The sequence below is a fragment of the Ambystoma mexicanum genome, chromosome 1q (assembly GCF_040938575.1).
Source record: "Ambystoma mexicanum isolate Mex_15411 chromosome 1q, UKY_AmexF1_1, whole genome shotgun sequence".
NCBI lineage: Eukaryota > Metazoa > Chordata > Amphibia > Caudata > Ambystomatidae > Ambystoma > Ambystoma mexicanum.
In genome coordinates, this window is record NC_090922.1 from 1,389,387,218 (window position 1) to 1,389,410,627 (window position 23,410).

At 44.4% G+C, this 23,410-nt stretch overlaps 1 protein-coding gene across 1 annotated transcript in view; it reads left to right on the top strand.

Moving 5' to 3' along the window:
• Positions 1-23,410, top strand: part of LOC138547938 (cytochrome P450 4B1-like) — a 183,133-nt gene that overhangs the window by 107,301 nt on the left and 52,422 nt on the right. The window contains exon 9 of the mRNA XM_069642246.1: positions 21,443-21,576. Within this exon, the coding sequence (XP_069498347.1) occupies positions 21,443-21,576 (134 nt within the window). The remainder of the gene's footprint in view (positions 1-21,442; positions 21,577-23,410) is intronic.

Here is a 23,410-nt window from a genome sequence, read left to right on the forward strand (position 1 = left end):
TGCATTATGCTTGCATCTTTTATTGGATATAGACCGCATCTTCAGTTGCAATGCAGTGATCCACCTGAATTGTGTGGTTGCCCTGGTGTGTATGGCCAGGCATAAAGGTCTCACTAATACAAGTAACATGTATGCGTCACCTGTGTGCGTTACGTATGTAGCTGTATATGCCACATTGAGGCTGTGCATCCTGGAGGTCTGCAATGTCTTGCCAAATTCACTGCACCAAGAATTTCACCCCATGGTTGAACACATCTAAGCCAAGACACATTGCCTGTGTAGAAACATAGAAATAACAGGAACATTCATGCAAGCGATCACTGCTTGCAGTATTGAAATCATGAGTCCAGGTCCTCAGGTTGCGGCCGATTTTCAATGCAACACCTGATCAACACCATTGCATTCCTGTGTCTCACTTATTCTCATACAACCTAAACATCACATAAATTATTAATCAAATTGCATAAGCTTTGTAACTTTGCAGCTGTGATTCCCTGGAGGTTCTTCTAGCTCAAAAGCAGTGGTAGAAGTGTACCAACAAAAGTAGTGGTCTTGGCAGGGGATTGGGTAGGTGGAAGCATAGTGCAACATGTGACAAGGTGTTGCAGGCTGGGCATTGCATTAGTCTAAGTGACTAGTAACTAAGGATCCTATTCAAACTTTACACTTGCACAAGGACATGAATGGACAGATCATCTGTATAGAATGTTGACTATGGTTGTAAAAGGTATAGGAATGGTAAACTGAAAAAAATAAAACTAATGGAACACGGCTCCCGACCGTTCCCGCTCACTTCGATCACTGCTCAAAAGTCTTTTTTTCATGCCTTGATACAGTTTTAGAAGCATGGCAAGAATCCATTAATCCATTCCAAGAGCCTCTAAAGAGGGCCATAATGTATTTCTATCAAGGCAGGTAAAAGCCACTTTTCGGTCTACAAAAGACAGATCATGACACTCTTTTTAGAAATACACAGGGCCAATTGGAAAACATTGCTCAATCATATCCACCTTCTTCATAATGCATCCCAGAGCTGGTGTAATGTTATCCCTGCCCACGGGGAAGGAATCCTTCCCAAAAGAAGTTTCCCAAACAGCTTATTGTGTTCAAACGGTAGTCGGGTGGTAGTCTCACATTTCATGAATAAGGGTGATACAAGCTTCTTGGTGATATCATCCGTTATCTAAGGACAGCATTCAAGGTGTTCAGAAGAACAGCAGCCGAAAGGACTTTCCATGTCAGCTCTGAACAAGTCAAGTGCAATCAGATCCGGGCCAAAGGCAAGGCCTTCATTTATATCACTTAGAAATAATGACGCCAATGCCCCATTGAGCATTGGAGATTGGAGAACCGTGACTGGTGAACCCTGGAAGGAATGCTGCTGTTGATGGGTTCAAAATGTACAGAAATAAAATGTTCTGCCTAGCTAGCAGCACCAAGGCAGCAGTGGTCCATAGCAGTGGTCCATAAAAGTCCATAAAAGATCACACTACTGTGTAGTGAGCTTGAATGTCGCATAATTACTAGCATTGATTGCTGCTTGGAACTCCATCCAAGTAGGCATCTATATACAGTTCCAGTCACTAGCCTAATCGTTCTATGGAAGCAATTAGATATACTTCGTAAAATATTGTCTGATGAGAAAACACCAGCTATGCAAATCCTGAGATTTCACCCGAACGTCATGAACAATTCCGTCCTACAAGCCTGGAAAGATGAACTAATACGACAACGTGCAAATGAGGACATCTCTGTTGAAATGCTAACTTTACGGCCACAACATGCAAAAGAAAACTTATGCAGAATGACTGGATAAAGACCTACAAGAAGAAAAAAATGTATCGTATGAATCTTCAATGCCCCACTGACATATGGGCCATTAACGAACTACTCAAATATCTGTGAACATTTCCAGGCTACAAGATTCTAACAACTTATATGAAAATTCGTCTTAATATCATACTGACACGATCTAAATTGGTCATGTCCAGATTGATACCCCCCACGGAACAGCACTGCCGGTTCTGTCAAGATCATGAGACACCAGAAACGTTATACCATCTCACAATGGTATGCCCAGCACTTACTCAAAAGAGAGCCTGTTTTGGTGCTTTCTTTGAAATGTCATCGCAGTATATGGATGCCAAAACCAGATGTTCAATGCTAATGAACGGAAAAGCTAATAAACTTATTTTCACAATTGTTCAATTCCTTCACAATATACTAGAACTGGACAATAGAATAATTTGAAAACCAACACAAGTGAGCCATTTTGTTCAGTAGAAATAATCAATAACTATTAATTGTGGTTTTTAACCTTTTTTTATTTTCCTTCTTGTAAATAGTTTGTACAAATATTTAATTGAATGCTTATACTTGAAAATTGTATAAATGAAAAGTTTATAACTAAACTATATCATTTTAAATAATAAATTATAAAAATATTCAGTTCCAGTGGGGCCATTTTAAGAGGTCCTACCCTTCCACTATACATCTGAACTAGCAGGAATATCTAGCAGTTCTGCTGTGTTGGTCAAACCTGCGATATCTGCACACCTGAGCTTTTCCATTCCAGGGGTCCTGACTCTTTGCAGATTTCAGCCTCACCAAAGAGGACTTTAGGCTGAATTTTGGGCTTCAAGAGTTTCTAATATGCTGTATGGTAAGGAGACTGCATTGAAAATTGACTCCAGCCATGAAAAGCCACTTTTCAGTGTGAAAGGGATAACTTTCCCCAGAGTGATGGAAGTCTGTTTTATAACACACAAGTTCAAGGATCTCTCTGAGCAATAGTGGATCTGGTCCAAATGATATCGCAAGTTAACATCAATCAGGATTCTTCCCCAAATTGGGCCATGGCCACTTCTAACAGTTTATTGAAAGGCCACCCTCAACACAGGGAGTTCCTTTCCTCCCCAATCTAGGTGTCACACAATAAACAGTTTAATGCCAGTTGTTTATGCAGCACTATTTCTAATGCATATCATATCCCTTGGATCCCCCCTCCCCCTGAGCTACCAATGAGCCAAGAACCAGGCCGGTATACAGGAAATATATTTGTATTTATTTGGATGATAGAAAATCGCACTAAAATGTCACACACCACTTTATCTGTGGCACAACACAATAAACCTCTCTGTACATAATTAACTCACACTATATGGTTGGGAAAACTCGATCACAATATTTGACGTTATACACATTTCAAAACAAATGATCATCAACACTGGTCCCTGAATAAAATCACTTTACATTTGTAAGGCTGTACAATTTCGGTTTTCCTGCGCGCTTAAAAGGCTAGCAGTACAAAAACACAGGGTGATGTAGCAGTGGGTTTTTCTGACCCCCTCTACTTTGGTCTGCGTTGGGAAAGTCAGACTTAATAATTGAGATGATTTAAGAATGTTGGTTTTTCAGACCCCCCTGTCAAAACCTAGACAGGTATGTATATTACACAATTCACTCTTAGTCTGAGCTAAGTGCAACCAGACTTTCCCCACAAGAGCGCAGTCTGCAGGAATATAGTACACCTGACAGACCAGGGGCTTGAGTGAAAAGGCAGGAGCAGCAGCAACTGAGCTAGAGGAAAGAACAATAACAACAGTTCAGTACAGTAGTCAAGGATACCAACCTTGGCAGCCACCACCCTCTTCTTCCCACTCTCACCTGCTCTGTGAAGGAAAAAGACCCAAAACCTACTTGGCACCACAAAATTCAGCAAGGTGAGAAAAGGTGTAGCAAAATCCACACAGTGAGTTCAAAATCCCAAATAGTCAGTGTTGAAGTACCTGACCCGGGCGGCACGAGGGCGCAATCCAAAAGGGTTTCCAAAGCAGTCCTTCGATATTCTGCATAGCGTCCCAAAGGTAAGTGAAGGATGGGTGACCAGAGGTGAAATCAGGAGAACGTCCAGAGTGGTCACTGGATGTCCAGGAAGAAGGTCCTTGAAAGTTCATCAAAGCGTCCCAAAGGTATGGCAAGGAATAAAATAAATGAAAATAAGAAATGGGATTTTGCAAGGGGTAAAAGAGAAAGCAAGGCTAGGTAGTATGTGAAAGTGGAAAAGGCTGAAGGGAGAGGAACACAGGTAAGTGGAAGGGTAATGGTCGTAGCTGAGACGGGAGTCGGAAACTGCTTGACAAGCCCTAGCGGTTTTAAACACCGGGTAACTGGAATGCAAATTTCAACGTAACAAAACGCGAGGCAGCAAGACAATCCAAGTAAACAATCCAGCGTCGGGAACCGGGGAATCAATCCGAATGAGCCGGGCACCAAAAACTAAGGGGTAATCCAAGAGAATAGTCTGTGATAACAGGCAAGGGATCAGAAACAGGAATCAGGACGGATAGTGCAAAACAGGCACCAGATGCACAGTTAAGGAGCACCCGAGCCGCGGTTAAATTGACTACTAATAGTCTACTAGCTTGCGGACTCAGAAACACGTAACATGCTCCTCACATGACCATAGTGCCCAAAAACATTACTGACACAGAATGCTGGGAATTGTAGTCCGAACAGGACCGCCGAACCTGCAGTGTTGGCCAAGATGCCAGGGCACTTTCCAGGTGACATAAGGGGTGCCTAGACGCTGTTGCCGCCGCCCATGGGGCTGGGGCATGCCATTACCCCCCCTGCAAATAGTACCGCCACCCCGCAGGCGCCCACGCCAGAAGGTACGTAAATGCCGGGGAGCATGCAGATTGGAGGCCGGTTCCCACTTTCTGTCCTCAGGGCCGTATCCCTTCCAATCAATCAAATAGGAGCGTATCCCATGATGTACTCGGGTGTCCAGGATAGCGTGCATGTCATATTCGTCCTCCCCATGCACCGAGAGTGGAGCTGGGACAGTCGGGAGCGGGGTACCAGGCACAAAAGGACGGAGCAGGGAGACATGAAAGACCGGGTGTACACGCCAATGAGTAGGGATACGCAAGCGTACAACAGAAGGATTAAGGCATTGCAAGACTTCATAACCCCTAATGGTGAGGTGTTTAGTAGACGACCACACTTGACCCCCCTGAGTGTACAAAGGGGCCGGCGAGTGATGTTTGTCCGCCTGTTCCTTTGTTTGTAGCTGAGCAACCTGAAGACGGCAAAGAACAGAGTTACGAATGGCAATTAGTGAATCTCTCGCATTCTTAGCAGCAGGAACCTGGTCTAAAGAAGGGAGGAGAGATGGAAGGATTCTTGGGTGTAGGCCGTAGAGAGCATAGAACGGGGAACAACCTACCGACGAATGTAAACTCGGCAGCCTCCAAAACAGATAACCAATTCGACTGATGTTGTAGGCATATGCAGCGGAGGTACTGTTCCATCGTGGCGTTAGTACGCTCGGTTTGTCCATCCGTTTGCGGGTGATAAGCATAGGAAAGACGAGCATTGATGCCCAATGCATTGGTTAGAGCGTGCCAAAAGCGCGATGTAAACTGTGACCCTCGGTCGGATATCACCACTGTGGGAGGCCCAAAAAACCAAACAATATTGTCAAAGAACAGGGAGGCCAACAGGGGGGTGGTTGGGAGACCGAACACGGTATAAATCGGGCCATTTTGGTAAATTTGTCAACTACCACAAGTATGGCTGACATACCCTGGACCACCGGGAGGTCAACTACAAAATCAAGAGTAAGCATGTACCACGGGTGTGGAGGTAAGGGCATTTTCATCAGGAGACCTACAGGTTTCCCTGGTTGGCACTTGCACTGGGTACAGATGGCACACATGGAGACGTACAGATCGGGTAACACAAGTAACATGTATGCGTCACCTGTGTGCGTTACGTATGTAGCTGTATATGCCACATTGAGGCTGTGCATCCTGGAGGTCTGCAATGTCTTGCCAATTCACTTCATCAAGAATTTCACCCCATGGTTGAACACATCTAAGCCAAGACCCATTGCCTGTGTAGAAACATAGAAATAACAGGAACATTCATGCAAGCGATCACTGCTTGCAGTATTGAAATCATGAGTCCAGGTCCTCAGGATGCGGCAGATTTTCAATGCAACACCTGATCAACACCATTGCATTCCTGTGTCTCACTTATTCTCATACAACCTATACATCACATAAATTATTAATCAAATTGCATAAGCTTTGTAACTTTGCAGCTGTGATTCCCTGGAGGCTCTTCTAGCTCAAAAGTAGTGGTAGAAGTGTACCAAAAAAAAGTAGTGGTCTTGGCAGGGGATTGGGTAGGAGGAAGCATAGTGCAACATGTGACAAGGTGTTGCAGGCTGGGCATTGCATTAGTCTAAGTGACTAGTAACTAAGGATCCTATTCAAACTTTACACTTGCACAAGGACATGAATGGACAGATCATCTGTATAGAATGTTGACTATGGTTGTAAAAGGTATAGGAATGGTAAACTGAAAAAAATAAAACTAGTGGAACACGGCTCATGACCGTTCCCGCTCACTTCGATCACTGCTCAAAAGTCTTTTTTTCATGCCTTGATGTAGTTTTAGAAGCATGGCACGAATCCATTAATCCATTCCAAGAGCCTCTAAAGAGGCCCATAATGTATTTCTATCAAGGCAGGTAAAAGCCACTTTTCGATCTACAAAAGACAGATCATGACACTCTTTTTAGAAATACACAGGGCCAATTGGAAAACATTGCTCAATCATATCCATCTTCTTCATAATGCATCCCAGAGCTGGTGTAATGTTATCCCTGCCCACGGGGAAGGAATCCTTCCCAAAAGAAGTTTACCAAACAGCTTATTGTGTTCAAACGGTAGTCGGGTGGTAGTCTCACATTTTATGAATAAGGGTGATATAAGCTTCTTGGTGATATCATCCGTTATCTAAGGAAAGCATTCAAGGTGTCCAGAAGAACAGCAGCCGAAAGGACCTTCCATGTCTGCTCTAAACAAGTCAAGTGCAATCGGATCCGGGCCAAAGGCAATTATTCTATTTATCAAGGCCTTCATTTATATCACTTAGAAATAATGACGCCAATGCCCCCATGAGCATTGGAGATTGGAGAACCGTGACTGGTGAACCCTGAAGGAATGCTGCTGTTGATGGGTTCAAAATGTACAGTAATAAAATGTTCTGCCTAGCTAGCAGCACCAAGGCAGCAGTGGTCCATAGCAGTGGTCCATAAAAGTCCATAAAAGATCACACTACTGTGTAGTGAGCTTGAATGTCGCATAATTACTAGCATTGATTGCTGCTTGGAACTCCATCCAAGTAGGCATCTATATACAGTTCCAGTCACTAGCCTAATCATTCTATGGAAGCAATTAGATATACTTCGCAAAATGTTGTCTGATGAGAAAACACCGGCTATGCAAATCCTGAGATTTCACCCGAACACCATGAACAATTCCGTCCTACAAGCCTGGAAAGGTGAACTAATACGACAACATGCAAATGAGGACATCTCTGTTGAAATGCTAACTTTACGACCACAACATGCAAAAGAAAACTTATGCAGAATGACTGGATAAAGACCTACAAGAAGAAAGAAATGTATCGTATGAATCTTCAATGCCCCACTGACATATGGGCCATTAACGAACTACTCAAATATCTGTGAACATTTCCAGGCTACAAGATTCTAACAACTTATATGAAAATTCGTCTTAATACCATACTGACAGGATCTAAATTGGTCATGTCCAGATTGATACCCCCCACGGAACAGCACTGCCGGTTCTGTCAAGATCATGAGACACCAGAAACGTTATACCATCTCACAATGGTATTCCCAGCACTTACTCAAAAGAGAGCCTGTTTTGGTGCTTTCTTTGAAATGTCATCGCAGTATATGGATGCCAAAACCAGATGTTCAATGCTAATGGACGGAAAAGCTAATAAACGTATTTTCACAATTGTTCAATTCCTTCACAATATACTAGAACTGGACAATAGAATAATTTGAAAACCAACACAAGTGAGCCATTTTGTTCAGTAGAAATAATCAATAACTATGAATAGTGGTTTTTAACCTTTATTTTATGTTCCTTCTTGTAAATAGTTTGTACAAATATTTAATTGAATGCTTATACTTGAAAATTGTATAAATGAAAAGTTTATAACTAAACTATATCATTTTAAATAATAAATTATAAAAATATTCAGTTCCAGTGGGGCCATTTTAAGAGGTCCTACCCTTCCACTATACATCTGAACTAGCAGGAATATTTAGCAGTTCTGCTGTGTTGGTCAAACCTGGGATATCTGCACACCTGAGCTTTTCCATTCCAGGGGTCCTGACTCTTTGCAGATTTCAGCCTCACCAAAGAGGACTTTAGGCTGAATTTTGGGCTTCAAGAGTTTCTAATATGCTGTATGGTAAGGAGACTGCATTGAAAATTGACTTCAGCCATGAAAAGCCACTTTTCAGTGTGAAAGGGATAACTTTCCCCAGAGTGAGGGAAGTCTGTTTTATAACACACAAGTTCAAGGATCTCTCTGAGCAATAGTGGATCTGGTCCAAATGATATCGCAAGTTAACATCAATCAGGATTCTTCCCCAAATTGGGCCATGGCCACTTCTAACAGTTTATTGAGAGGCCTCCCTCAACACAGGGAGTTCCTTTCCTCCCCAATCTAGGTGTCACACAATAAACAGTTTAATGCCAGTTGTTTATGCAGCACTATTTCTAATGCATATCATATCCCTTGGATCCCCCTCCCCTGAGCTACCAATGAGCCAAGAACCAGGCCGGTATACAGGAAATATATTTGTATTTATTTGGATGATAGAAAATCGCACTAAAATGTCACACACCACTTTATCTGTGGCACAACACAATAAACCTCTCTGTACATAATTAACTCACACTATATGGTTGGGAAAACTCGATCACAATATTTGACGTTATACACATTTCAAAACAAATGATCATCAACACTGGTCCCTTAATAAAATCACTTTACATTTGTAAGGCTGTACAATTTTGGTTTTCCTGCGCGCTTAAAAGGCTAGCAGTACAAAAACACAGGGTGATGTAGCAGTGGGTTTTTCTGACCCCCTCTACTTTGGTCTGCGTTGGGAAAGTCAGACTTAATAATTGAGATGATTTAAGAATGTTGGTTTTTCAGACCCCCCTGTCAAAACCTAGACAGGTATGTATATTACACAATTCACTCTTAGTCTGGAGCTAAGTGCAACCAGACTTTCCCCACAAGAGCGCAGTCTGCAGGAATATAGTACACCTGACAGACCAGGGGCTTGAGTGAAAAGGCAGGAGCAGCAGCAACTGAGCTAGAGGAAAGAACAATAACAACAGTTCAGTACAGTAGTCAAGGATACCAACCTTGGCAGCCACCACCCTCTTCTTCCCACTCTCACCTGCTCTGTGAAGGAAAAAGACCCAAAACCTACTTGGCACCACAAAATTCAGCAAGGTGAGAAAAGGTGTAGCAAAATCCACACAGTGAGTTCAAAATCCCATATAGTCAGTGTTGAAGTACCTGACCCGGGCGGCACGAGGGCGCAATCCAAAAGGGTTTCCAAAGCAGTCCTTCGATATTCTGCATAGCGTCCCAAAGGTAAGTGAAGGATGGGTGACCAGAGGTGAAATCAGGAGAACGTCCAGAGTGGTCACTGGATGTCCAGGAAGAAGGTCCTTGAAAGTTCATCAAAGCGTCCCAAAGGTATGGCAAGGAATAAAATAAATGAAAATAAGAAATGGGATTTTGCAAGGGGTAAAAGAGAAAGCAAGGCTAGGTAGTATGTGAAAGTGGAAAAGGCTGAAGGGAGAGGAACACAGGTAAGTGGAAGGGTAATAGTCGTAGCTGAGACGGGAGTCGAAACTGCTTGACAAGCCCTGGCGGTTTTAAACACCGGGTAACTGGAATCCAAATTTCAACGTAACAAAGCGCGAGGCAGCAAGACAATCCAAGTAAACAATGCAGCGTCGGGAACCGGGGAATCAATCCGAAGGAGCCGGGCACCAAAAACTAAGGGGTAATCCAAGAGAATAGTCTGTGATAACAGGCAAGGGATCAGAAACAGGAATCAGGACGGATAGTGCAAAACAGGCACCAGATGCACAGTTAAGGAGCACCCGAGCCGCGGTTAAGTTGACTGCTAATAGTCTACTAGCTTGCGGACTCAGAAACACGTTACATGCTCCTCACATGACCATAGTGCCCAAAAACATTACTGACACAGAATGCTGGGAATTGTAGTCCGAACAGGACCGCCGAACCTGCGGTGTTGGCCAAGATGCCAGGGCACTTTCCAGGTGACATAAGGGGTGCCTAGACGCTGTTGCCGCCGCCCATGGTGCTGGGGCATGCCAGTACCCCCCCTGCAAAGAGTACCGCCACCCCGCAGGCGCCCACGCCAGAAGGTACGTAAATGCCGGGGAGCGTGCAGATTGGAGGCCAGTTCCCACTTTCTGTCCTCAGGGCCGTATCCCTTCCAATCAATCAAATAGGAGCGTATCCCATGATGTACTCGGGTGTCCAGGATAGCGTGTATGTCATATTCGTCCTCCCCATGCACCGAGAGTGGAGCTGGGACAGTAGGGAGTGGGGTACCAGGCACAAAAGAACGGAGCAGGGAGACATGAAAGACCGGGTGTACACGCCAATGAGGAGGGATACGCAAGCGTACAACAGAAGGATTAAGGCATTGCAAGACTTCATAACCCCTAATGGTGAGGTTTTTAGTAGACAACCACACTTGACCCCCCTGAGTGTACAAAGGGGCCGGCGAGCGATGTTTGTCCGCCTGTTCCTTTGTTTGTAGCTGAGCAACCTGAAGACGGCAAAGAACAGAGTTACGAATGGCAATTAGTGAATCTCTTGCATTCTTAGCAGCAGGAACCTGGTCTAAAGAAGGGAGGAGAGATGGAAGGATTCTTGGGTGTAGGCCGTAGAGAGCATAGAACGGGGAACAACCTACCGACGAATGTAAACTTGGCAGCCTCCAAAACAGATAACCAATTCGACTGATGTTGTAGGCATATGCAGCGGAGGTACTGTTCCATCTTGGCGTTAGTACGCTCGGTTTGTCCATCCGTTTGCGGGTGATAAGCATAGGAAAGACGAGCATCGATGCCCAATGCATTGGTTAGAGCGTGCCAAAAGCGCGATGTAAACTGTGACCCTCGGTCGGATATCACCACTGAGGGAGGCCCATAAAAACGAACAACATTGTCAAAGAACAGGGAGGCCAACGGGGGTGGTTGGGAGACCGAACACGGTATAAATCGGGCCATTTTGGTAAATTTGTCAACTACCACAAGTATGGCTGACATACCCTGGACCACCGGGAGGTCAACTACAAAATCAAGAGTAACCATGTACCACGGGTGTGGAGGTAAGGGCATTTTCATCAGGAGACCTACAGGTTTCCCTGGTTGGCGCTTGCACTGGGTACAGATGGCACACATGGAGACGTACAGATCGGTCTCCTTCATTCCAGGCCACCAACACCACCAATGTAATAGTTCATATGTTTTAGTCCAACCTGGATGTGCCACCAACTTGGAATCATGCGACCATTCGAGAGCCATTTTCCTGGTTCTATTGTCCGGAAGAAATAACCGACCATGAACATAAGGAAGACCTGAAACAAGTGTAGCACCCAACCCCTCAAGAGAGGAAACATGATCTTTGGCCCACTGCCGGACCAGGTCCATAAGAGACGGAGAAGCCGAACATACACAGAGCCAGACGCTAAAATCTGTGTCACTGCTTTTTGAGTGTCACAATCTGTACCAATCCAGGATAAAGCGTCCACTTTTCCGTGTAGAGGGCCAGGACGGTAAGTTACCATGAAGTCGAACATCGTGATGAAGAGGTGCCAACGTATTTGTCGGACATTGGTACATTTTGCATGGGACGGGGCTTGTAAATTTCTATGGTCAGTATACACCGTTACCGGGTGTCTTGCCCCCAAAAGGTGATGTCTCCTCTCTTTAAACGCATCTCGAACGGCCAAGAATTCTCTGTCCATTATTGTATGATTGCGTTCAGCAGATGACAATTTCCAGGAGTAGAATGCAACTGGGCACATCTGCTGTGTAGGGGAACAGATTTGTGAAAGGAAAGCCACTACTGCAATGGCGGAGGCATCAGCCTCCACGATAAAGGGGTGAGACAGGTTGGGGTGCTGCAAAACAGGAGCCGTAGTAAAAGCCTCCTTCAAGGCCTGGAAAGCCAATTGCACATCAGAATCCCAAAGAAATTGAATATTAGGGCTGGTAAGACACGTAAGGGGGGGCCACAATCTCGGAAAACGAGACTATGAACCTGAGATAAAAGTTTGCAAAGCCCAGGAAGGACTGCATCGTTTTCACAGAAGTCGGAACAGGCCAGTCTAGCACAGCCTGGACTTTGGAAGCACACATATGCACCCCTTTCGCAGATATTTGGAACCCCAAAAATTCGACTGAGGATGCATGAAAAACACATTTCTCCAGCTTTGCATATAAGGAGTGTTCCCGGAGACGTTGTAGAACAGAGCAGACATGCTGGATGTGTTGGTGCAAAGTATTGGAAAAAATCAAAATATCCTCAAGATATATTACAACATAACAATCCAACATATCTCTGAATATATCATTGACGAAATGTTGGAAAGTGGCTGGGGCATTACAAAGCCCAAAGGGCATTACACAGTACTCATATAGACCAAACTTGGTCTTAAAGGCAGTCTTCCACTCGTCCCTACTTCTCATCCTCACCAGATTGTACGCCCCTCTTAAATCTAGCTTGGTGAAAATGGTGGACAAGGTCAACTTGTCAAGTAGTTCAGATATCAGAGGCAGTGGATACTGGTTCTTAACAGTCATTTTATTAAGAGACCTGTAGGCCACACAAGGGCGTAGGTCCCCCTCTTTCTTAGGTACAAAGAAAATCGGGGATGCTGCAGGGGAGCAAGATGGCCGGCTATGCGCCAGACATAGAGCTTTATCTACATACTCTCGTAGATGGTCCGCCTCTTTTTGCGTTAAGGAGTAAACAAGACCATATGGAATGACTGCCCCAGGGACCAAATCAATGAGGCAGTCATAACTCTGATGTGGAGGAAGTTTTTCAGAAAGTCCTTTGTCAAAAACATCGATATATTCTCTGTATACTGAAGGTAATTCTGAAGTGGGGTTTTGTAGGATGGCACTAACCGAGGAAACGTTAGCAACCATTGCCAAGCAATACGACAATTCCGAGACATCCTGAGAACCAAGGCATTGCTGACTGCACAACACAGAGGAGAAGCGGACTGTTTGCTGGATCCAATCAATAACAGGATTATGGGTCTGTAACCAAGATAGGCCAAGTATAATCCCGAACTGAGGAGCTGAAATGAGATCAAACGTAATGGCCTTCTGGAGTTGAAATCCAAAGAGGTCCGGTCTGTTCTGTTACTTGTCCTGAAATCAGAAGGGAACCATCTACGGCATGTACTTCCTCAGGTATCTCTTTGGTAGAAGTAAGCAACCCATGGTGACTAGCCAACTGTACATCCATATAATTTCCACTAGCACCAGAATCGATCATGACGAGGCTGGAAAAAGGCACAGGACCTGGGGCAGAAAAACACATAGAAAGGAACATATGAGAGGCAAAATGATTTTCTCCTGAGACCTCTATTAGCTGACTCATCCTGCAGGCTTCAGTTAAGGACGAGTCTTGGCATTTCCCGCCATTTTAGCTGGTCTTTTGGGGCATACGCGAACGTAATGACCTGCTTGGCCATAATAGAAACAGAGATTGTTGATCATGCATCTCTCCCATTCTGCCTTGGGTAACAGACCCCTGGTAGCTCCTATTTTCATGGGTTCCACTTCTCCTGACAAACTAGAAGTACCAGCCTCTGACTTGGCCGAGATGCAGAAATCCAGAACCCAGCGTGCTCCTCGTCTCTGCCGGTGCCTGGCGTCAACCTGTAAGACTAGGTCCACCAATTCCGAAAAAAAAAAACGGTACTGCTGGTACCACTGATAAAGCATCCTTGAGTTTGTCAGAAAGTCCTTTGTAGAAGACGGTTGCTTTTTTCCGTTCTGGCCACGTGGTCTCGGCCGCTAACTGGTTAAAGTCTGCTTTACCCTGAGTGATGGCAATAAACTCGAGATCAGAGGCCTGCGCCTTATGTCGCATATCAAACACATCGTTCATGGCTTGGATTAGGGTATCAAAATCGTACAAAACGGGTTCATCTGCCTCTAACAGAGGGTTTGCCCAAGCGGCTGCCGTCCTACCCAAATGGGACAGAACAAAAGCAGCCTTAGTCGTGGCATCTGGAAATGCCAATGGACGACAAAGAAAGTGCCGACGGCGTTGGTCCACAAAAGTTCGGTAGGCCTCCGGGTCACCCATGAAGCGTTGTGGTCGAGCTAAAGGGAAAGGCCCAGGCAACACAATGGGGTCGGAGTGGGAGGTTGAGCTTGGGGTGCTGGAGGGGTTGCGACTGCTGCAGCCTCACCAAATTCCTCATCAGGAGGTAACGGTTGTATAAAGCTCTGTAACACGTCCATACATTGATGTAAAGTCGTATGGGAGGATGCCATGTCAGTGCGCAAGGCTGATAAGGCTTGCATGAGCGCCTGCACTGGATCCGGTCCCAGATCCATGTCCCACAGGTGTGTAAAAAAAAGGGCTCCTTAATCTGTAAAAACCTAGACAGGTATGTATATTACACAATTCACTCTTAGTCTGGAGCTACGTGCAACCAGACTTTCCCCACAAGAGCGCAGTCTGCAGGAATATAGTACACCTGACAGACCAGGGGCTTGAGTGACAATGGCAGGAGCAGCAGCAACAGAGCTAGAGGAAAGAACAATAACAACAGTTCAGTACAGTAGTCAAGGATACCATATTTGGCAACCACCACCCTCTTCTTCCCACTCTTACCTGCTCCGTGAAGGAAAAAGTCCCAAAACCTACTTGGCACCACAGAATTCAGCAAGGTGAGAAAAGGTGTAGCAAAATCCACAAAGTGAGTTCAAAATCCCAAATAGTCAGTGTTGAAGCACCTGACCCGGACGGAACGAGGGCACAACTAAAAGGGTTTCCAAAGCAGTCCTTCGATATTCTGCATAGCGTCCCAAAGGTAAGTGAAGGATGGGTGACCAGAGGTGAAATCAGGAGAGCGTCCAGAGTGGTCACCGGATGTCCAGGAAGAAGGTCCTTGAAAGTTCAGCAAAGCGTCCCAAAGGTATGGCAAGGAATAAAATAAATGAAAATAAGAAATGGGATTTTACAAGAGGTAAAAGAGAAAACAAGGCTAGGTAGTATGTGAAAGTGGAAAAGGCTGAAGGGAGAGGAACACAGGTAAGTGGAAGGGTAAAGGTCGTAGCTGAGACGGGAGTTGGAAACTGCTTGACAAGCCCTAGCAGGTTAAAACACCGGGTAACTGGAATCCAAATATCAACGTAACAAAACGCGAGGCAGCAAGACAATCCAAGTAAACAATGCAGCTTTTTGTTGTTCGTTTCTTTGTTATTTGAAGTTGGTAGCTGCCGGTCGTAAACACTTGGGAGGCCTTTGCAAGACTGAGATCCCTGGCCCACATTCCAGTCATGCACCGGCTAAAACCATTTGCTCTGTACAGAAATGAGCTTTCAGAGACACCAAGTCTGGGGAAAGTTTGTTTTCAACACCTGTTGGCAGCCACATTTTATTGCAGTTGGAAACAGCTGGGATGCTAGCCAGGCTTTCAGCAGAGGAATCCTTTGTGATATTTTCCCCACAGCAAGCAAAAGGATCTGCCTCGGGCCTACAGGAACTTTTGGAAACAAAGGGGGCTTTTCTTTTCAAATGTTTGCCGCTATTTTGCATGTAAACCATAATATACATTACTTTTTGTCAACACACACCATGGGCCTCATTAGGACTCCGGCGCTAAACCATGGTGCTATTAGCACCATGGTCCATGCCGGAGTCCGCCATGGCTGAATGGGGAATTACCACCCCATTCCGAGGTTGGTGGGGCGGTAATTCCCCATGCAGCCATGGCCCTTCCCCATTCCCATTTTTGCCTCATAGGGCTCAATGGGAATGGGGAAGGCGCTAATTACGGTACCGCAAATTGCGGTACCGTAATTAGCACCAAGGTCCCTTTGCGGGTCCCTACTTTAACGGCTGGTAAAACCAGCCGTTAAGGTCGGGTCCCGCAAAGGGACCTCGTAATTAGATGCTAAGTACAGCCTTTTACGGTGCCGTTAAACACTTAGCGCCTGGGTCATATTGAGGCCCCATGTCTTTTCCCTGACAACTTTATATTAGCAGGGGTACATTTTTCTCATGACTTGCTTTATAGTGCAAACACATATGTAAAGCGGTTTTGGTGTCAGTGTTTAAAAATCCTGATTTTCATGTGAAAAGGGCCTTTGGATTTCTTCTACCACAGTGAATTAAAAAGGCCGCTTTTCCTTTTGTTATTACAGGTAAGGCTTTTCACTTAGCACATCCTCCTGTTACGTGCAGAAACCCCCACAGTCTGCATTAATAGGCCCAGTTTGTTAACGTTTTTCTTATTTTGTTTAATGAAAACTGGCAGGCCATGCTTTCCGTGGCCCTATTGGTTTAGTTTATTTAGGGGTTTTGATTAATCCCCACACACATTCGAGGAAAGGAACCAACTGCATTTCATCCAGCAAGTGCCAGTTCACCAGTAAGTAATCTTTCACACATTTATAGGTGCCTACTCTAAAAGTGTGGTTATCAAGAGAGTAGAGGGGCATTCTCTCATTCAATACCCAGGCTGCAATACATTATTCCAAGAATATACTGTTGTGCAATAGACTTAGCAATTCCCAAGGACTGGCTGGTGGGGTTTGCTTTTCAACCACCAACGTTGAAAGAGAATGAATGGAACTGGGGTCCGGAGGGAGACCTCAGTGGCTGGCCCCCTTCTCTTATGCTAAAGGGATTTACAGGGGCCCCCATAAGCTGGATCAAAATATGCTCCCAAGTTTATAATTGAGCCTCTGAAGTGTCTGACCCAATGAGTTATGTTTTCCTTAAGCCATTATATTCCCTCTAATTTGATGGTTCTGCAAGGACACCTGTTTATTTATTGGATATTTATAATGCACCTCTACAGCAAAAGGTGTTTCAAGGCACAACAAGACAAAAGGGGGACTGTGGGAACAGGGATGAAGAAAACAAAAAAAACGGTCCTACTAGAGGTTGTGTCATTCGGATCATGCAACTGCAGTAACAAAAAGCGATGGGGGAGAGGGAACTGGGGGAAGTGTCAATAAAGGCCGAAAAATGCCCATGGGTTAGATGGACAAGTGCCAGGGGAATGCAGAGAGTGCAAGGGAAGATGGTCCACATGTTAAGTGGGAGGGACGGGGTTGGATGTGCACAATGGGATGCCTGCCCAGCCATGAAAGTGCTGGGGGAGGTGCCCTGTAAGAATCTAAATGAACCAGCCAGCCAGTCAACAAGAGGCAAAGGGCAACATTAGGAGGGGAGGGGGAAAGGGAAGGAGGAAGAGAAAAAGAGTGTCTTGAGAAGGTTCTGGAACTTAAGAAGATCTGGCTGAATATCCGGCTGAAGTCTGAGAGGGGCCATTCCAGTGGGAGGTAACTGCGGAAGAGAGAGATCGACCCCCACTCTCTGCTTGGAAAAGTGTCTGATCTGAGAGAGTTGGAACTAGAAGATCGAAGGGCTCTAGCAGGGAGGAATGTACGGAGAGAGAGTTGGATGTAGTGGGGTTCCAGGCCCCAGAAAGCCTTTTGGATGATGCAGAGGGCCTTGAACTTGATGAGTGGAGAGATTTTAGGGCTGGAGAGATGCGGTCCCTGGGCTTGAGGCCATTGTTAAGTCTTGCAGTCCTATTCTGGATTAGTTGAAGCGGGGCGAAGGGAGGATTTAGGAAGATTGAGGAACAGTCTGTTGCAGTAGTCCCAGCATAGCGAGGACCAGAGCTCTGGAGACACTGAGTTTCTGGGGGAAGGTGAGGAAAAGAAGAATGCACAGGAATCCTGCCATGTTAATGTTAATGTTAAATGACATTTGTACCGCGCACTATCACCACCGGAGTGGTCCCCTGGCGCTCTGGCAGCTCTGAAAGAGGAGGGTAGGTTGAGTTAGTGGGAGGAAGCAGGAAAAGTGCAAGAGAGCAGTGATGTGCTGTTGGCGGCCTCAGCCCGGTGGGTCCGTTGGCTGGGTCTGGGGTGTTTGCGGCCGGTAGTCGTTGTGTACTGTTGTGCGAGTCTATGTGTGTTTTTGTTTTGTTGTTGCAATGTAGTGAAGTTTGTGCGGTTTGTTGTGCTGTAGGTTTTGGTTGTGTTTGGTTTGGAGTTTGAGAGGTGTATGCAGAGGGGAAATTGTTAGTGGGGTAAGTTAGTTTGCATCTCTGTCCTGAATTGAGGCGCTCGGCTTGCGTAGTCTCCCCTGATGCGCCTCTGTCCTGATCTGGGTCTGTCTGGCATACAAGGATCCTTACTCCTCTGGCCCCCACCTCTATCATGCTCTCTCATAACCTCCCCTGTCCTCCCTTCATACTCCTGTTGCCAGTGCACCTGGCAATGTCAACATCTCAGGTAGTGTGGTGATTGCCAATATCTCAACCTTCCATCAATAATCTCCAGGGCGCACCAAAATAAGCATCCTTGCACTTATGGTGAAAGGAGCGATCAGGGATAACATGACAGCAGACCTAATAATAAACTCTGATGAGTTGAAGCTTGATGTTATTCGGGCCATTGGCTCTACCAAATTGCCTAGCCATTACTGCAAAGAGGGGAGATGTGCTCACAGATGATTAAATATATGGGTGGAACCGTTTTGGTGCTTTGAAACCTCTATGAGGAACAAGGGGGTGGAGTTTAAGTAAACCTTTTTCCTGGAGGTTCTTCTGAATTATATGAGGTTCTCAAGCATGCTATTAATTTGGACTTAAGCAGGGTTTATTATTTAGTTTGAAATAAATCACTATGAACCTGGTGTAAAGACATCCTAAAAAGGGCTTACCGTTTCTTTAAGGTACAAATTTCCTTGAGACACAAGGTCGACAGTTCTTTACAAGAATTGTTCTTTATTATATTTTTTAACAAAACCAGTAATCGCCCCTTCCCCGATCGACCTTAAATTACTTGTGCAGCAATCCACTGCGTACTAGCTAGGTCCAAAAGGTATAAATCCAAATGCAAACACAAAATTATGCCAAAATGTCTGAGTGACATCTGACCGAAAAGGTCAGCCAAAATGATATTAGTAAAAGTTTCAGTAAGCAATTATGTCAGTACTATAAAACCTGGTCATCTTTCCCATCTAGAGACCTCATACAATAATCTACATCAGTATCTATCATCGAGGGGTAAATCTATCAGTGGATTCAATAAGAGGTGGTCCAGCAGAGGTAAATGGAAAACTTAAGGAGTTTCTGTGTGCATGGGAATCCCCCAACTGCTTCACCATTGAAGACTGGGAGGAGAATTTGCTGACTGTGTCCACGTACGAGAAAGCGATTTTAAAATGCAGAGGAGAATCTGATAAATTCAATGATCTACGGGGCCTGTTTCTGGACACCTACGGCTAAACGATGTGTTAATTAATTGCTCCATGAAATGTGTATAATTTAAATGTACCCTGAAGTGTATTGTCATTATGATCTAGTTACATTGCTATTTCTACGATAGTATCCTGCTGCATGGGTAAATGGCATGACATTGACAAAATATGTTATGTGATATTTGATTTGATGTTATATATGTTTTTTATCTTGTCTTTACTTCTTGTCTTTATCTCATGCTAAGACAACACAAAGTCTTCTGAGACAAATAGATTTCCTAACAGGCTTATACGGTTCTACTGTCAATTTGCTTTGATTGTACTGTTTGTATGTGCTTATGTGCTCTCGTTTGCTGATGTTAAAATAAAAAATATTGTATTGAAGAAGCAGTTTAGCTTTACCTGCAAGTGGTGATCTGAGACCTTGGGCTCTTTTAGGCCACTGCAAAGGATTATCTGCAGGTAGGAGACAAACCGGTTTGATAGCGACACCTGGATAGAGGCGAGTGGAGAAGATGTGTCCAAATGAGGCAAATCATTGCGACCAAGCGTGGTATCTTTACCCACTATGAGGATCACTGAGATCTTTCACAAACTGATCAATGGCACAAGCCTCCAATTTGGGGAGCCCATTACATAACAAAGCTGCGTCCTTGCCTGTTAAGTCTTTTTTTGCCCATTTGTCACAAAGTGACAGAGAATCATCTTTCCGTTTGGCCATGCGCCTTGTCTGATATGTACAACACGTGTAAAAGTACACTGTGGACAAGTATGGGTCTGAAATAAATCGGCTCAGGAACAAAATAATAACTGGAGGGGAAAAAATAAGAAAGCAGAGACAGGCCTCTTACCCAACCAGCTTCACAATGATTGGGGCTCGTTATGAGTACACTGATGTGGTAAAAATGGTGGTAAAATGGCAGTAATTCTGCCAATCTAGTATTGCATTACCACACTACCGTATAACAAGTTTTTGAAGTAAGGTAGAAGATTTACCCCTATGAATAAACTGGAGGTCATTCTTCCTCCTTACTGCCAAGACGTATTGGATTTGCCACACAGATTTACCGCTCGCGGCAAATCGGCATTATAAAATGACTCCCAGAAACCGGGGACACCACCACTGTGCTGCCACTGGTACTCCAGCAGTAAGTCCATAGGACCGAGTGCACGTAACAGTAAGCGATTTTGACAGTAAATTTGACCATTTACTGATAATTTACTGGCATACTCATAATGAGGCACATTGCTTTCAGTGTCACAACAGCTAATATTGGTTCCGCTCCTGATTTGGCACCGAGTCGCATCAGTTTTTTTCATGGTGAGGGTGGTGAATGGGTGTTGCTCCCCCTGGTCCCGACACTCTCTCCCCCAGCATCTGTGCTCCTGCCCTGTGACACGACTATATGTTTATCTATTGTTTCTGTCTAGTTCATAATTTTCTAACTGGCATCTACGTGATTTGGTTCAGTGGGATACTCCCACTCGGTAGCCTGTTCATTGTGGCTGACTCTGATGCGCTGTTCAATGATTTGAAGGAATAGATGCCTTCATAATGTTGGTATTGGTAACTTGGTATCTGCAGTGGTTCAATGTTTCATGTGTTCCTCTTGAGAACTTCATGTAAATCCAATGGCTTTTTACACCAATCAATTTAGCTACGAAATCCACCCTAAATGACCCATGTTTAATATGATACGGTTATCTGGAGGAGAACACCCCTCTGCCCCACCCCAAGTCCTGCTAGTTAGGTTCAGGCTTGATTACTAAGCTTGCTTGGGCACACAAATTCCAGGGAAATATTTGTCCACCGTCACTTCAAAAATTCATCATCTAGCGTGGTATGAAACAAAATGTAGTAGTCATCCTGGCTAGGAATGATAGCCCGCCGCAGGGAATTATTACATGTATTGCACCACTGTATAGCGTGCAGTCGAAACAATAAAATAGGATTTTACTTAAGTAAGAAGATACCTTTTTGCAATGACTGTGCCTACTATTACAGGGACGATCTTGGGAAGATGACTTACACCACTATGTGCATTAAGGAGTGCCTCCGTCTCTATCCCCCGGTACCTGCAGTGTCACGAAATCTCACCAAACCACTTACATTCCCTGATGGGCGTACATTGCCAGCAGGTAAGCATTTTATACTGTATGACAGTCTGCAATATCTGTATAAAAGCCTGGAAATCACGTTCTTATTACTGGCTAGTTACTTGTAATAAGAAAATGGCATCACAACTGCTCTGTAATCAGTTATTATGCTACAGTTGTGACGTCACACTGCCTGCTAGCAAGTGAATTCTAGCTGTCACTGCAGCGCTTAATTAACGCTATGAAAAGCTTTTTCAAATTCCTCTCTTGCAGAATGATTTCTGTGTCACATTACAGCCATTAATTGATCGGAACTGTTTATGGTAAAATGTTTAATTTGCGCACTGATGGAGTTTAACACATATAAACAATAAAATAAATGTTATTTCTTATTTTAAAGCACAACATGACAACTTTTTTGCGATACATTTTATAAACTGCTTGAACTAATTTTCTGCAACACATTAGGAGCTGCATTTTCTGCTTTTTAAAAAAAAATCCAACCAGATTCAACATTTATTATATGGATCAGCAAATGAAAGATCTCTTATATTTTAGTATGCAAGAGCTGACGTATTAAAGGAAATGATAGTGTATGGCCATAAAGAATAAAATGGCCCCTACTGTGCTTAAAAAAGATATTGCAAGTCACCTTGGAGTTATAAAGGAAATTGGCCTTTGTCCTCGTTCCTCTATTTGGTCATGAAAGTCCTTGGTGATTTGCATTATCCTTATACACTAAAACAACACTCAACCGCATACTGATCTATCGCCCGCCCTTCTTCCCAGGCAATTACACCTTAGCACTTTCTAGTTATCTCCTTCCACTATTGAAGCCCAATTCCCGCTTCCTAGTGCTGGGCGATTTCAACCATTGGCTGGGACATGCTGATGACCATATTGCATCTGAGTTAGCTCAATCCTTTACAGATTTGGGCTTTAATCAGATGGTTCAAGTTCCAACTCATGATCTAGGTCACACCATAGACTGGGTAACTGGCATCAATGCACCTTATCATGACGGGTGGGTAGCTTCTTGCCCTTGGTCAGACCATGCCTTTGTTCATTTTTCTATCACAGTACCCTACACACCAAAGCCAAGTTGCACTATACTCAAACTATTCCATATCGAAATAGTAAATCCCTCACTCAGGAAAGAATTGAAGCCTTGAAACCACTGGCTCCGTCGATCCTGGAGACGGTTGACACTGGCCTCATAGCCAAGAAAATCATATCCACTCTGGACTTGGTGGTTAACTACCTTGCACCTCTCAAAAGAAAGAAAAAATCTGCAGAGCCTAAAAGAACTAATTCATGGTTCTCCCCTGAACTTCAAACCCTCAAAGCTGCCTGCCTCAAGCTATTTTATGTCTGGAAAACAAATCAATCCCAGCTAGCATTACTAAACTATAAAAAAACATTTAATATCTACAAAATAGCTATAACTGTAGCCAAGAAATTGTACCATAATTCCAGAATTTCTCAGGCATCCACCAATTCTAGAGAATTATTCAAAATCCTAAAAGAACACTAGAACCCAGAGCCTCTACGATCACTAAAGACGATAACTGGTGTCTCCACATCCAGAATGCCATGACAAAGAAACAAGAAGGTATCCGGGAAGGCATAGCTACTAAAAAGAGTGCTTCTGACACCAGGGCTACTCGTAGAGATGGCAATAAATTCTTTAGGAACGTGGATATTCCCATTTTTGACTTCACCCCTATCTCAGAGGATGAATTAGCCTCTATTATCACTAAACCTAACGCCACCAATTGTACAGGGGACCCTTGTGCTTCTACCATCATTAAAGCTTGCCCTCCCTCACTGGTGCATGCCGTCTGCAAATTTGTCAACTCCTCTTTCTCCAATGGTG